This window comes from Sciurus vulgaris (genome assembly GCF_902686455.1).
Source record: "Sciurus vulgaris genome assembly, chromosome: 7".
Taxonomy (NCBI): domain Eukaryota; kingdom Metazoa; phylum Chordata; class Mammalia; order Rodentia; family Sciuridae; genus Sciurus; species Sciurus vulgaris.
In genome coordinates this window covers 35986657-36000801 of record NC_136467.1, presented here as the reverse complement: position 1 = coordinate 36000801, position 14145 = coordinate 35986657, and the positions used below count along the sequence as shown (strand labels likewise).

Sequence of the window (14145 nt, the reverse complement as noted above, 5' to 3'; positions counted from 1 at the left end):
GATTACATGTGCCTATTTCAAAGGTACTATAAGACCTCTCTTTCAAGAAATACTATAAGTCGGTCACACTCAGATGGGGGCCTAAGACTTAGGGGTGTCAGAAAACCAAGAGTCTGGGGATCTCTGCAGTGTCGTGTTTAAAGGGCCCTAAAGTACCATTTCCACCCATAGTCATTTGGAACAACTTTAAAAGGTTGGCCTTCCACCCAGAAACTGGTGCTATTATGGGCACAGAAGGCTCATTTGCCAGCTTACAATCGTCTTTGGCATGACCGCAAGTAGATAATATACTGCCTGATTAAAACAAAAACTCAAAATTTGTCTCTGCACCTGTGATAGCCTATTAAGTACAGTTTCCCTAGGTAGACCAATAAAATGTTTAATTTTCAGAGTAGGATATTATTAGATGTTAGATTTGATGTGTTAATCTAATTTGACTTGTCAAATCATATAAAAAGCCAAAGAACCTAAAAAAAAAATATATATATATATATAATACAAACTCTACATCAACCAATTTGTCTCAGAAATAAGAAATGCAGTCTTTATACTTGATTGGAAACTTACAATTAGCAAATAGAAATCTCAATGGAGGAGTTCTCCTCCCATTAATACTTATTTTGATCTCTGGGTAATGGGATAATAAATATGACACTTGAGAAAAAGACATATTTGAGGCCATAATAAAGTTAGGATTAAGAGACCTAAATAAGATAATTACCCAAATCAAAGGCAGATTTTATTTTTGAAGATTTTAAAATTATTCCCCACACTAGAATAGATACCTATAAAGTGATGTGTTAGATTACTCTAATCCTAACCCAGACTCATTTTAAAACCATCCTTGGGCTCCAGCATTCCACAGGCTCACGTAATCCCTTTGCTAAATTTAGACTCTAAGGTTCTATACTCAAGCCAATCTTCACACACCTTCTTTTATTCTGTCCTGGAAGATGCTCCCTTTACTGCCATAATTTCAGCATCAGTAGGGTTTCGATCTTCCTCCCTGACTTTGGACTAATCAGCTGCTGCAGAAATGACCGCGCCTCCCCTACCCAAGCTCTTCTTCTAATTCTGCACAAGAAGGGCCTGTTAGATAGAGAGATGTAGCAGGTATCAAATGGCAAGAGAAGTCCAGGTTTTGCTCAAACTAAAACACTCTTAAAACTAGACATGAATTTTGCAGCCCACTTATTCATGGCAGTGCTATCAGTCTGTAAGTTTTCATATAACTCACCTGTCTTTTGAGACATATTTACACCTGAAAGCCTCTAGAAGCAACTTCAACCTAAAACTTACTCAGGAAAAGCTTGTAACTTTTTAGTGGTGATAGTCATGGAAAAGACAAAGTTTGAAATATTATGTTGAATAGGTGTACACGCCTTTACATTATGGCTTAGCCCATAAATTATTTCCCCTTCCTTATGAGTACCGCACAAGTTCTTATGTCTTATACTATGCATATTTGAAATCATTCAAGATTGACATTAATGACTTTTTCATTTTTGTAGATTAAGATTATGAGAATTAAGCAAGAAGGAATTCTTTATGTAGATGACTCCTCCAACAGAACTATCAGTCCCAAGAAAGCAGATATCCTGGATGTTGTGGGAATGCTGTATGTTGGTGGGTTACCTATCAACTATACCACCCGAAGAATTGGTCCAGTAAGTGTCTAATTCCTTCCTTGTTGTCTAAATATCTTAGTCACTTATTTATGTATGTATTTTTAAATTGTTAGATCACATGGGCTCATGAACATTTGCAGGTGGATAGGAAATCATCTTTTCTGAGACATGATAAAATGTTTTCTAGACAGATTAAACTGTGTGAGGTAATGTCACAGAACACTGAGAGTGGACCCTGGAGCCCAACTCCCTTGGTTTAAATATCTGCCTAACTATTGACAAGATGTGTGACCTTGAACAAATGCTTCATCTTTCTTTAGCAAAGTCCCCTCTTTTGCAAAGTAGGGTAATGAAAATACCAGAGTTGCTGTAAAGATGAAATGAGGTAGTATATTTTAAGTATTTGAAAGAGAACCAGGCATGTAGAAAATACTGGACAAGTAAGATAAAGATGATGGTATTCATGATACCATTTCAGGACTAGAGACTTAGAGACTATGGAGAAATGTGGTAGTCAAAGAATACTTATTCAATTTCAGATTCAGAACTTATAGTTCTCACAATTTTGTAAATCAATAGTCACAAAATAATTTTTTGTCAGACCATATATCCTGGTTTCCTTTGAAAAGTGTTATTCTGAACAGCACAGAGGATTAGTGTTTTTAGAGAATTCACTAGATATGATGAGATACATTTCTATATTCAAATTAGAGCACATGATAGTTTTATTCATTTATCAAAGGCAATTTCTCGGCATTTGACTTTTCTTGTGAATGACTGCTCTTTTTTTCATGGCTATCAGATATGCTACCTGGGTCCATCAAAATAAGAGTCTCTGAGGTAATAGTGGCAAAAGTGACTAACTTGAATTCCTAAAACCAAATGAAATATAGTGGTGCACCTGAGTGCGGTGGTGCACCCCTGTAATCCCAGCAGCTCAGGAGGCTGAGGCAGGAGGACTGTGAGTTCAAAGCCAGCCTCAACAAAAGCAAGGTGCTAAGCAACTCAGTGATACCTTGTCTCTAAATAAAATACAAAAAAGGGCTGGAGATGTGGCTCAGTGGTTGAGTGCCCCTGAGTTTAATCCTAGGTACAATATGTGTGTGTGTGTGTGTGTGTGTGTGTGTGTGTGTGTGTGTGTGTGTGCAGAATATGATTGAGTTATTTCCGAATTCCTCAAGGCCCAAAAGTTTCATGCAAACTCCTGAATGTGTGTTTTTTTTAGTGGATGACCCACTGGTTTCATTATTTTCAAAAGGAACAAGCACTGAACCAAACCTAATTGCTTTTTCAGACAGAATTTGAATATAGATTACAACAAAATATATATATATATATATATAGTGAGATTAATACATTATTAATAAGAACATGAAATCGGCAACATTAGAAACACATCAAAAGCTACCATACCTGTGCACAGCCCATAGTTCTGTCAAACCACAGGTCACATAACGCAACATAGTGTGCAGTCTTTAGAATATCAGACAGATGTGTTGGTTACGACCTAAAAGAGAAGCACAACACAAGATTCTCAGCACCCATGTACTCCTGGGGTGATACAGACCCCAGGAGGGATGGTCTAAGACAACAGACCCATGACTCCATGCACCAAGCATCCCACAAATGATTATATTGCACAAAAAGGCAACGTTCTGCTAAAACTGGACATTTGTGTTTTCTGCCCTGAATGCTTAGGTGACCTACAGCATTGATGGCTGCATTAGGAATCTTCACATGGAAGAAGCCCCTGTTGATCTTGAACAGCCAACCTCCAGCTTCCATGTCGGGACTTGCTTTGCGAATGCTCAAAGGGGAACCTATTTTGATGGGACAGGATTTGCCAAAGCAGGTGAGGCTCCTCCTTTTACTTCCTTTTGCATATTACCTATGTATGAATTCTACTTTCTTACCCATACCAAAAACTAAAAGTCCCAGAATCCCAAGCTCATCCTCTTTATTTAAATGTAACATGAGCTTCTAGAAGTCATAAAAAAAAGTACCTCTTAAAAATTTACATATAAGATATTCTGATAAGAACTAATAGAAAAAATAAAGTGAAAACTTAGTTGGAGAGTTTATTTTATCTCCTTCATTAAAGACCAATGACAGCAAAATAAGTATAATTCTTGCAGAAAAGCTCTGCATGTTTATGCTATGTGATTTCTCTACCTTCCAGTTTTCCCTGTCTACCTTTCTGAATATATGATACCATTTTTCTTTCTTCCTCTTCAATTCTTTGCCAGACTCCATCTCATGATATACACGCACACATTCACACACTGCACACATACTTGTGCTTATTTCTTACTGACAGTGGAAAAAAAAAAAAAACTGGAACTAACCTCTCTTTAATAACCAAAAAAAAAAAAAAAATCTGACATTAACATACTTTTAGAATATTAATATTATGGTTTGCATAGACATGTGTATTTGTTCACTAAAAAATTATAAGTTCCTAACGTGGAAATTGTTATGGGAAACAGAGAAATAAATAAGATGTAGTTCCTTCCTTTAATAATATACGATCAATAGGTAAGATATAATTTGCTCAAAAATCACAAGAAGACAAGTAAAAACAATTCAAAACTATAAAAGAAGCAAAGTTCTGTAGATATTTAGAAGAAAGATTAATTTAGGTTGAAAAATCAGGAAAGTTTCAAGGAAGAATTCATATTTGAGTAAAGATTTAGAAGATGAGTTGGACATTCCCTACAAAAGCTGTGAGAGGTGGAAGATTAGGACCCCGTCCCAAAGCCTAAATGGGAAACATCACCTATGCAGAAGCAGAAATCAGAAAAACACATGTTAAACACTGAAACATTGGAGGTTATGTTAAACCCCAAATTTGACATGCCGTGGAAGTCCAAATGCTTTCCCAAGATTTCCACAAATTCATTCTCTTCTTCAGAATGGATGGCAGACTTCAACTTCAGCGTCTGTAGCTAGTGGATTGACTTACCATCCAGCAGAACTCTTGGTTCTGGTTCCAACTGGATCAGAAAATTAATCACGTCCCTAATTTTCAACAACTCCTCATCCTCTCCACAGAGCACACTATAACATACATAAGACTTGGGTGGTCAGAGGAGGTTACTTCACTGAAAAACACAACTTGGCCTTCTTCGTTCTTCAGAGCATGCCAGCCATCCAATCACTCGAGTTTTTATTGGCCTCTACGCTCCCTCTGTCCTCAGCTGAACTGCCCATGTCATCCTTTGCTTCTTACTTTTCCCTTTATTTTTTACTGTGCAAAACAATTCAACTTCTTCTACCCTTTACTTTTCAAAACTTCTATAAATCCACCTTTGCCCATCCAGAACCATTAAGGTTCTCAGAAGAACAGTCTTTACATAACAGGTCCCACCCTTCACTAGCAATGGTTGTGGTTACGCACTGCATTTATTTCCTGTCTAATAAATATAAGACATACAGAAATTTTCCATGAGTCCTTTCCTAATATGCCATTCAGTTCATGTGGTCTAGAATAATCACTTTGTTTCTATGAGAAATATCTTAAATACATGTTAAAAGATTAAACAAATCAATAAATCAAATATGTAAAATTATAGAGAAAAGAATTAACTGGATGAATTAGAAAAGTCCGTGTATATTCCAGAATCTTCTCATTAAAAATTGTATTTGCAGTTTCTATTTTTATTAATAAAATACTTGGTAACTTTTACTCTTTCACATCATTGTGCTACCATTTAGAGTGCATCAATAAAATTTTACTCAATAGTCTTTGAAATTCTTTACGTAGTCCATCAGACAGACTTCTAAAAAAATCATACCTAGCTTTGAGGTTCTTTGATTCCATCTCAGTGTGTGTTCATTCATTCATTTATTCAACAAATATCTATTAAACTTCCAATATATGCTAGATACTTTGATATACACAGGAATAAAATGTTGAGCAATATAGACAGTCTATACCCTCACAGAATTTACATTCCTGGAGAGAAGGCAGCCAAGAAAATAAGCTAAATCATAAAATATGTACTGACACAATGGTAGAAAATAAGCTAAATCATAAAATATGTACTGACACAATGGTACACATTGTGTACTGTACACAATGATGTACAGACACCATAGGCTATATGGGTGTCTGGAACCTCAGCCTCATTTGGGTAGCGTGAATTGAAATCTAGTAAAACCAATACACTGTGCAGATTTAAATTATCAATGTCTACACTCTAATTCCCATTAAAAAAAAAAATAAAAACACTTTATTTTACAGTTGGTGGATTCAAAGTGGGATTGGACCTTCTTATAGAATTTGAGTTCCGTACAACTAGAACAACTGGAGTTCTTCTGGGAATCAGTAGTCAAAAAATGGATGGGATGGGAATTGAAATGATTGATGAAAAGGTGAGTGTTGGCAATCCAAACACCAGTTTCTTGATGACATCATTATTCATACGTAGAGAACTCCATTTTGAAGTCTTGATATTTTCTTTGTCCTCAGAAAGCTACAGTGTCTCTTTTCTTTCTTCCAGATTATGTTAATTTGTATGTGTTTTCAGCATTATTCTCTGGGCCAGTTTAAACTTTAAATATGTTAAGCCTACAGCAAGGCAATTGGATCGGGTTGACCAATAATGGACCAAGTCATTTTTTAACTCAAACTCTTACTATGTTGTGCTAAGTACTCTGTTATGCTCTTCTGTGAACACAGTCTATGCAACTATTGATTCCAGTTGAACAAGGTTTGGACCATCTAAATCAGTCTACCTCCTTTAATAGGGTAGGCATCGGGCTGGGGAGATAGCTCAGTTGATAGAGTGCTTCCATCGCAAGCATAAGGCCCTGGGTGTTCAATCCCCAGCACCGCAAAAAAAAAAAAAAAAAAATAGGGTAGGCATCCCTTAGAAAACAGGATGGCCAACTAACAGCAATTTCTCAATTTTTATTTAAAAGCATCCAGATACCATTTCAAAAAAAGAGCAAACTTACGGAAGTGTTTTGTCAGTTTGCTAACAATGAATAATCTAATTCTCAACACCTCTTTAGTCCCTGCCTGCCTATGACCAGCAACCTGCAGTGAGATGACCTGTTTATATACCCTTTGTACTATAGGGAGCAAGTAAAACAAGGAGGCAAAGCAAGACATCTCACAGGTTTTCTATTTGGATTTTAGCTTCAGCTCTGCGCATATCCTGTACACTTCCATGGCCCCCGGCTTAAGATGCTGTTGCCTTCAAGAATCAAAATTACATAGTGACTTAAATTACATGTGCCTTGGGGCTGGAGATATAGCTCAGTTGGTAGAGTACTTGCCTTGCGTGCACAATGCCCTGGGTTCAATCCCCAGCCCCACAAAACTACGGAAAATACATATGCCTTGCCTCCTCTCTCTCTCTCTCTCTCTCTCTCTCTCTCTCTCTCTCTCTCTCTCTCCACAGTCTTCAAACCATCCACAAAGGCAACATAACAACAATCAAAAAAGAAAGATCCAGGAACTTCTAGGCAAAAAGGATGAACAAATAAGCAACACTTAATAGTTTTGTCAAATTTGAAAACATACTTTTTCTAGACCTTTTCAAGTTTTACCACCTGCTCGTAACCTAGATACTGTTGATATGTCCATGTATCATGTGATTTCTCACCAGGTTCCTTGTGTATGCAAAATCTGTGATTACAAATTCCTCTCCGTATACTAAACTCCTTGCCAACATTTACATCATTGTACATTTTACAAACTTTCCTACTATTTACTTACACTTTTAATCTTTTTACAAAATTGTATTTCTTTTCTTTCACCTTGTCAAATGTGTTGCCAAATTGACTGTTTTTAATATTTCAATATGTTTCTTTTCTTCATCAGCTTCAAAAGAATTCTGACATCTCAAATTTCAGGGTCCTTGCCATATTACTAAAAACAGATTTTTCTCATTTAAACAAGAACTTCTAATCTAAGTTCTTCATTGTTAGGAATTTAACTGGCCTTCTGGCTCAGGTCTTTGGCACCTGTGACATGAAACGTGCCTCCAAAAGTAATTTATGTAACTCAGTCCCGTATATAAAATAGAATCCATGAAGGAAAAGAAATACAATGAAAACATCAAGCATTTAAATTTTTTAAAGTCCTTTAAAGTGAATTTGTAAACCAAATTAATGGATCACTTTAAACAACATCTTTTAAGAAAGTTTTATAAGGTTCACCAAGAACTCTCACACTCTAAAATGATGTGTGGTGATTTTTCTGTGTATGCTACATCCTTTTTTTTTTTTTTTTGATGTTTGACTTCAGACTTGTCTGAAAACAGCCAGCTTCATATACCTTGTCTATTAATACTAATGATGTCCAAAAGCAAAGAACATAATTTGCTACTCTGGGTGATCAGATTTGTATTTTAATTCCTGCCCATTTTTGAAATAATTTTTAATATGAACCAGTTGTGTTCATTTCAGACGCTTCCAGGTGACATCTTTTCTAGAGACCTGATCATTTTTGCTCTGTGAACCATCACGATTTCCCTCTAATGAAACCATCTGGGATTGTTCGCTTTCCTACTCTCTCTAGCTTATGTTTCATGTGGACAATGGCGCTGGCCGATTCACTGCTCTCTACGATGCTGGGATCCCAGGACATTTGTGTGATGGACAGTGGCACAGAGTCACAGCCAACAAGATCAAACACCGCATTGAGCTCACAGTAGATGGGAACCGGGTGGAAGCCCAAAGCCCAAACCCAGCGTCTACATCAGCTGATACAAATGACCCTGTGTTTGTTGGAGGTTTCCCAGGTAAGAATTGGTAACTCCAGCCAGAATTTCTTTGCACTATTATGTTTGTGATTTTGAAACATGTATAATTATATAAACATGTCCAAAAATGTGTGCCTAAGTATACTTGCTTCCTAGCATTAAGAATCTCCTCACAAATATAGCACTTTGTCTCAAATTTCCAGTCTATAAAATGAGCATATTACTTATGTAGACCACATGGGACTGAATTTTTCATGATAGCCCCCAAAGTTTCATCCAAGAAGAAGTGAAGCCTAGAGGAAATGAATTTGGCTTATAAAAGATATGAGGCATTTACTAGCAATTGAGGCCAGAGTTGGTGTTCTTTCTAATTTTTTTTAAATTAATATACCAGAGGGATCATAAAATGTTGTGGAACTTATTTCCTCAAGTTCTGGAAATCATTGGGTTAAATGCAGCTAATTTCCCCCTTAGGTTATTATAGAGTTTATCTTACAAAGAAACCCAAGCAATAAATCTGCATTCAAAAATCCTTCCCTACCACATTAAATATAGCCTGTGAACCACAGAGAGTTGCCTAACGTGCCCATAAGTAAGAGTGGTCCATTTGCTAAGAAATAAGCCCAGTGCCCCTTAATAAGTACTATAATAACACAGACCCCTGGAATGGACTTTCATCATTTTAGCAAAAAGAACTTTTGTCCTCATTTATATGAAGCTTCTCTGCTTTACACAACATGCACAATGTATAGTATTCAGTAGTAGTGAAGCAAAAGATAAAGAAGTAAACGAGGACCAATTGAGAGCTCCCCTTTCCAAGTTAGCTCTGGGTTTTAAAAAGACCTACTTCTACAATCAGGATAAACCCTCTTCTCCATTCAGTCCATGAAATGAAGTCCCAGTTAGCACCAGGTCTGCCTGTTGACAGATGGTTCTTCTTAATAAAGGGAAGAAAATTTTATGTGTGCTTCCAACCAACTTAACATTTTCAGATTTATTTTTCCAATGTAAGAAAGTGATAAAGTCACCTTTTAAAACCAACCCATATCCTGATTCAATATTTGAAATATTGGATGTTACTTTGTTTCATAAAAATACAACTTTATAGTCTTCAGTCACTGCTGTAAATTTTTTCATTCCAAACCACAGCATTTGTTTCATGTCTTCAAATGCATAATTCCAGATGTTTCCATGTTTCAAAATATATAACTATAGAAAAGTTGGTATTTCTCTACAAATCTATTAGTAAAGCAAAAAACAAAATGCCTAACTTTATGCAAGACAGCATTCCAATTTAATCTTTAACTATTGGCTTTGAAAGAAGTTCTTAGCATTTAATGCAGCAACATTTCAAAACTGAAGATGTAGTTCAGTGGAACAGTGGAAGATCTTGCCAGCATGTGGGAAGCCCTGGGTTCCATCCCCAGAATTGCCAAAAACAAAAGCAATAAAACAAAAACCCTAAGCTCTCTTGTTTTGTCTTTTCAGCTGGCCTCAACCAGTTTGGCCTGACAACCAACATTAGATTCCGAGGTTGCATTCGATCCTTGAGGCTCACCAAAGGCACCGGGAAGCCACTGGAGGTTAATTTTGCCAAGGCCCTAGAACTAAGGGGTGTGCAACCTGTTTCATGCCCAACCAACTGATAAAAATAAGCTTAAATCCCAGAAGGGTCCATAAAAACAAGTATATCAAACAAACCTGTTTTACCTATATATATATTAATAAAACTAATTTGTGCACATATATCAAATTCATTCTGTATATAGATGGTGCTAATTCAGATCTCAGATTGAATTGCAAGTTATTTCTCATGTTTATAAATATTAAACCTATTTCATTCTAAATAACTGTTTGTTTTGTATGATTTTAAGAATTAAAGGCAACTGACCATAAATTATTGTATTTGCAACATGTCAGTCATCTCAGAAAAAAGAGATCAGATATAATTTATGAAGGAAACTTTTTTTTTTAACTTACTCCTATTAATACTTTTATCTTCCATTTCCAAGCTTTAGCATTCTGTCCAAGCCATTGAAAACAAGTAGATTTGGCATGTGTGATTGGGAGGAAATCAGCTCTCCTACTCCCTGTGTTTGTAAAAGCATTAGCAAATCATTTCTCTGATCCAAGTTCATTATTAGAGCGTTTAACAAGCCATTTGAGTGAATACCTTTTTATACTGAAGGATGATAGTATAGATCAGAGTCAGGCCAGAGAGCTTGTTTACTTGATTTTCTTGTTTGATAATGATTTGTAGGCTTTGGGGACATACCGGAACCAAGCTGCGGAATGACAATTGAGCACACTTGTGATGCTACAGTATTGAGGTTTTGGGCTCTTTAGGTCATAGTGAATGTCGCAATCCACACCGCAGTGGAGAGGACCCATGCAGAGATGCATCTTCACTTACCAGCAAGCAATCAACCAGAAATTTAAAAGGCATACTTCACTGAGTCTTTTTGATTTGTCATTTGACCTAACAAATTTATAGCCTTAAAAAAAAAAAAAAAATTCTATATTTTGTTCTCCTTTTACTTACCATTTCAATCATCTTAAAAGGGACCTGTGAACAGACTGGCCTAGATATTATTCATCAGCTTAAAAAGGAAATGTTTCATTTGCTGTCTTCAGGAAAAAAATGGTTGTAGGCTAGTAATTCAGAACATTTAAACTAACAGGAAGTCTTCCCTCACTATGGAAATTTTAGCTAAAGGAGAATAATGTTCTCCCACAATGTTATATGATGTTATCCACAGGGAGATGGAAGGTGCTATTTGTAACCTGCTCCTAGCTTTCTGCCATTGGTTTATTGCTCAATACAGTTTGTTCACAAACATTTCATTCTAGAACAAGAAATTCTCATCCTTGGCTCAGATTTTCAGAATATTGCTTTGGAATTAAAAACAAAAGCAAAAAACTGGTGCCTCATGCAGCAATTCTGATTTGATCTAGCATACACCCTGGACATGAGGACTTTCAAAGACCTTCCCAGGCAATTCTAATGTGCTGTCAAGAATAAAAATCATTGTTTTAAAGTGAAAAGTGATCCACCTGCCAACAGTTTTATAGTCACTAGAGAGCAACACTGTTAGTTCTATCTTTGCTATTTCTATACACATAAAAAATATATTCTATTGGATCTAGTTAGCCTTTTAATCAGTCTTTAAGCAATAAACTGAAAAACCAATATGTTTCAGAAGGGAAATCATTGCTTGTACACTAAACACTGACATTACTTGTAGGACTTATTCTGGATATTGAGTAGGATAAACAAGAATAAAGATTCTAGGTTCCTTAAATTAAAAGCTAATGCCCTTCTTTCTCGAGTACTGCACAGAAAAATTCATAATTATGAAAACAAAGATATTTTATGGGTATGCTTATCAGGGCCCAGTCCTGCTGGAGTCAATTTGAAGAAAAATGACTTAGAATGGTAGAATTTGAAGCGACTTCTGTTATCAATGAATACAGTGACTCAATTCTGGCTAGCCATTACAAGTGACTTAGTACTTAAAAAACAAACAAAATAAAACCTCTTTCAATCTGAGTGTCACCCCAGACCAATCAAACCATAATTTCTGAGTAGGGCCATGCACTGGCATTTTCTAATGATTCCTAGTTGACACTAATATGTGACTGAGACCCCTGGACTTCTGCCACTTCCAGGTTAGGAGGAGGAAGTAGAGGGAACCAGGGGGATTTGATGATGTGCTCAACGTCCCATTTTAATAAAGTTTCCCCATTTGATCCCAAGAAAGTTGAACCTGGACCCAAGCAGAATTTACTGAATTAAGTTTCGGCCAGATCTGTCCATACTCCACATTTGTCCGTGAATTTCTATTGACAAATATTGTCCTCGTTTAAGATCAGAAATAAAAAAATTTTATGAAAGGGAAGTTTCTCTAGCATATTTAATTTCCTACCTCAAAAAACAAATTAATTTTTATCCCCAAACAATGAAAGATGTTTCTTTACTCAACTCTTATCTTCTCAATAATTTCCTCACCCCCTCCCACCCACACCAATCATGAAGAAAGCAGAATATTTTTCATTTATTTTCCAAACACCCACTCCTACCAGGTTGTCAGCCTTCTTTAAAAAGGTGCTTGGCACTTTAGAAGAAAACATTCGTGAGGGGACTTTTATTAAAGTTACCATGGTGAACACCGCTGACAAAGGAAAATAAAGAAGAGAGCAGATTTCAGCCCCAAATCACCAGAACACTGACAGACACTTAATGCTTCAATTAGCAGTTTTAAATTTTCCTGCATTGATTTAGCCTATTGTCCCCAACTACAAAACACTACTGGATTTTTTTATTTAACAAAGGAAAGACTACTTTGACAAATTGAAAATCTCTTGATTTTATGTGAATTACTTAATAAATTATTTTGTGTTGAAAAGTGGTAAATATGATCAACGTGAAAACAAAATACAACAGTCAATCAAGGAAAAAGTGTAGTCCTTTTTACTACCACTTGGCTGATGCAACTTCCTTTGCTCATGTTTTAATGTCTTTGCATCTCTGTTTCATCAAGAAAGAGATGTGAGCATAGGTACTTTGCTCATTGGCTTGATGGAGATTACTAGCACACACCTCAATCCTAGAGGACATCTGGAGGGACGTGCTGCCCCAGGCCCTGAACTCCAACAGTATTCTGGACTCTTGGCATGTACGGCGCTGGCTCAGTCTCACCCTTCAGTATTTGTGCCCTTTACCTAACTAAGCATGACATGTGCACCCATTACTGATGTGAGAATATTATGGGATGGATTGTGTCCCCACAAAATTCACATGTTGAAGTCCTAACTCCCAGTACTTCAGAATATGTTGTCTTTTAAAAGGATAATTAAAACAAAACTAAGTCAGATGGGTGGGTCCTTCTCTGATGTGACCAGCATCCATATCAGAACAAGATGAGGACACGGCATAAAGAGAAAACCATGTAAAAACAGAGAGAAGATGGCTATCTACGTGCAAAGGAGAGCAGCCAGCAGAAGATTTCAGCTCCACTGACGCCTTGATCTTGTTCTAGCATCCAGAATTCTGAAAATAAAACTTTTGTCTGATATTTGTGACAGCAGTCCTGGCAAGCTAATCCACAGTGCTTTTTCACTAAAACATAAACGGTACTTTAAAACAAAAATTTTAAACCTAAAGCATCAGCAGCGTATTTCAGGCTTCCTAAAGAGCAACATGTACATCAGAGGAATCAGTTATTTTGAAAGTGACTATTTTCACTTATGATTAGAAAAAGTTTGAGAATTTAAAAAGTAAAAGAATATTCATAGCATATTTAAAACAAGAAAATTTTTATATGTTCTCAAAGATATTAGAAGTAGCTGCATAGATAAATCAATTAAAGAAGTAATATTCTACTCAATAACACCATTGTTGAACTTTCTGGTAGAATGGATTCTCTTGAGAGCTGGTTTATACAGGTACTCAGGTTGGAACTTTGTCAAAGTTGTCTTCCCTCGAGCTCAGAACTTCTGCAGGAACACATCTGCAGAATGTAATGTAAGAGTTGGTAACGACAGAGGTTGTGAGATGTTAAATCCTAATATGTTTTGAAGGTGAATTAGTATTTCCTAACAAATCACCTATGGAGTGTGAGAAAATAAGGGACTGATAACTTCTGCTGGCCTGACGAGAGAGTAGCTGTCATGGGGTCTGGCAGAGTAGGTGGCGTCAGTGTTCCCAGAAGAAAAAACTTAGAATTTGGTTTCGGTCATGTTTAATTTGAACTGTACCTTAGGGAGTTAAGTGCATTGTACTGTGGGCAGTCAGAGGTCTCAGT

The 14145-nt window shown here is 36.4% G+C and overlaps 1 protein-coding gene across 1 annotated transcript in view; it reads left to right on the top strand.

The window, feature by feature from the left end:
• Nucleotides 1–10914, top strand: part of LAMA2 (laminin subunit alpha 2) — a 620167-nt gene extending 609253 nt beyond the window's left edge. The window contains exons 60-64 of the mRNA XM_079148222.1: nucleotides 1512–1667; nucleotides 3327–3480; nucleotides 5872–6002; nucleotides 8158–8380; nucleotides 9830–10914. Of these exons, the coding sequence (XP_079004348.1) occupies nucleotides 1512–1667; nucleotides 3327–3480; nucleotides 5872–6002; nucleotides 8158–8380; nucleotides 9830–9987 (822 nt within the window). The 3' untranslated portion in view covers nucleotides 9988–10914. The remainder of the gene's footprint in view (nucleotides 1–1511; nucleotides 1668–3326; nucleotides 3481–5871; nucleotides 6003–8157; nucleotides 8381–9829) is intronic.
• Nucleotides 10915–14145: the final 3231 nt, after the last annotated feature.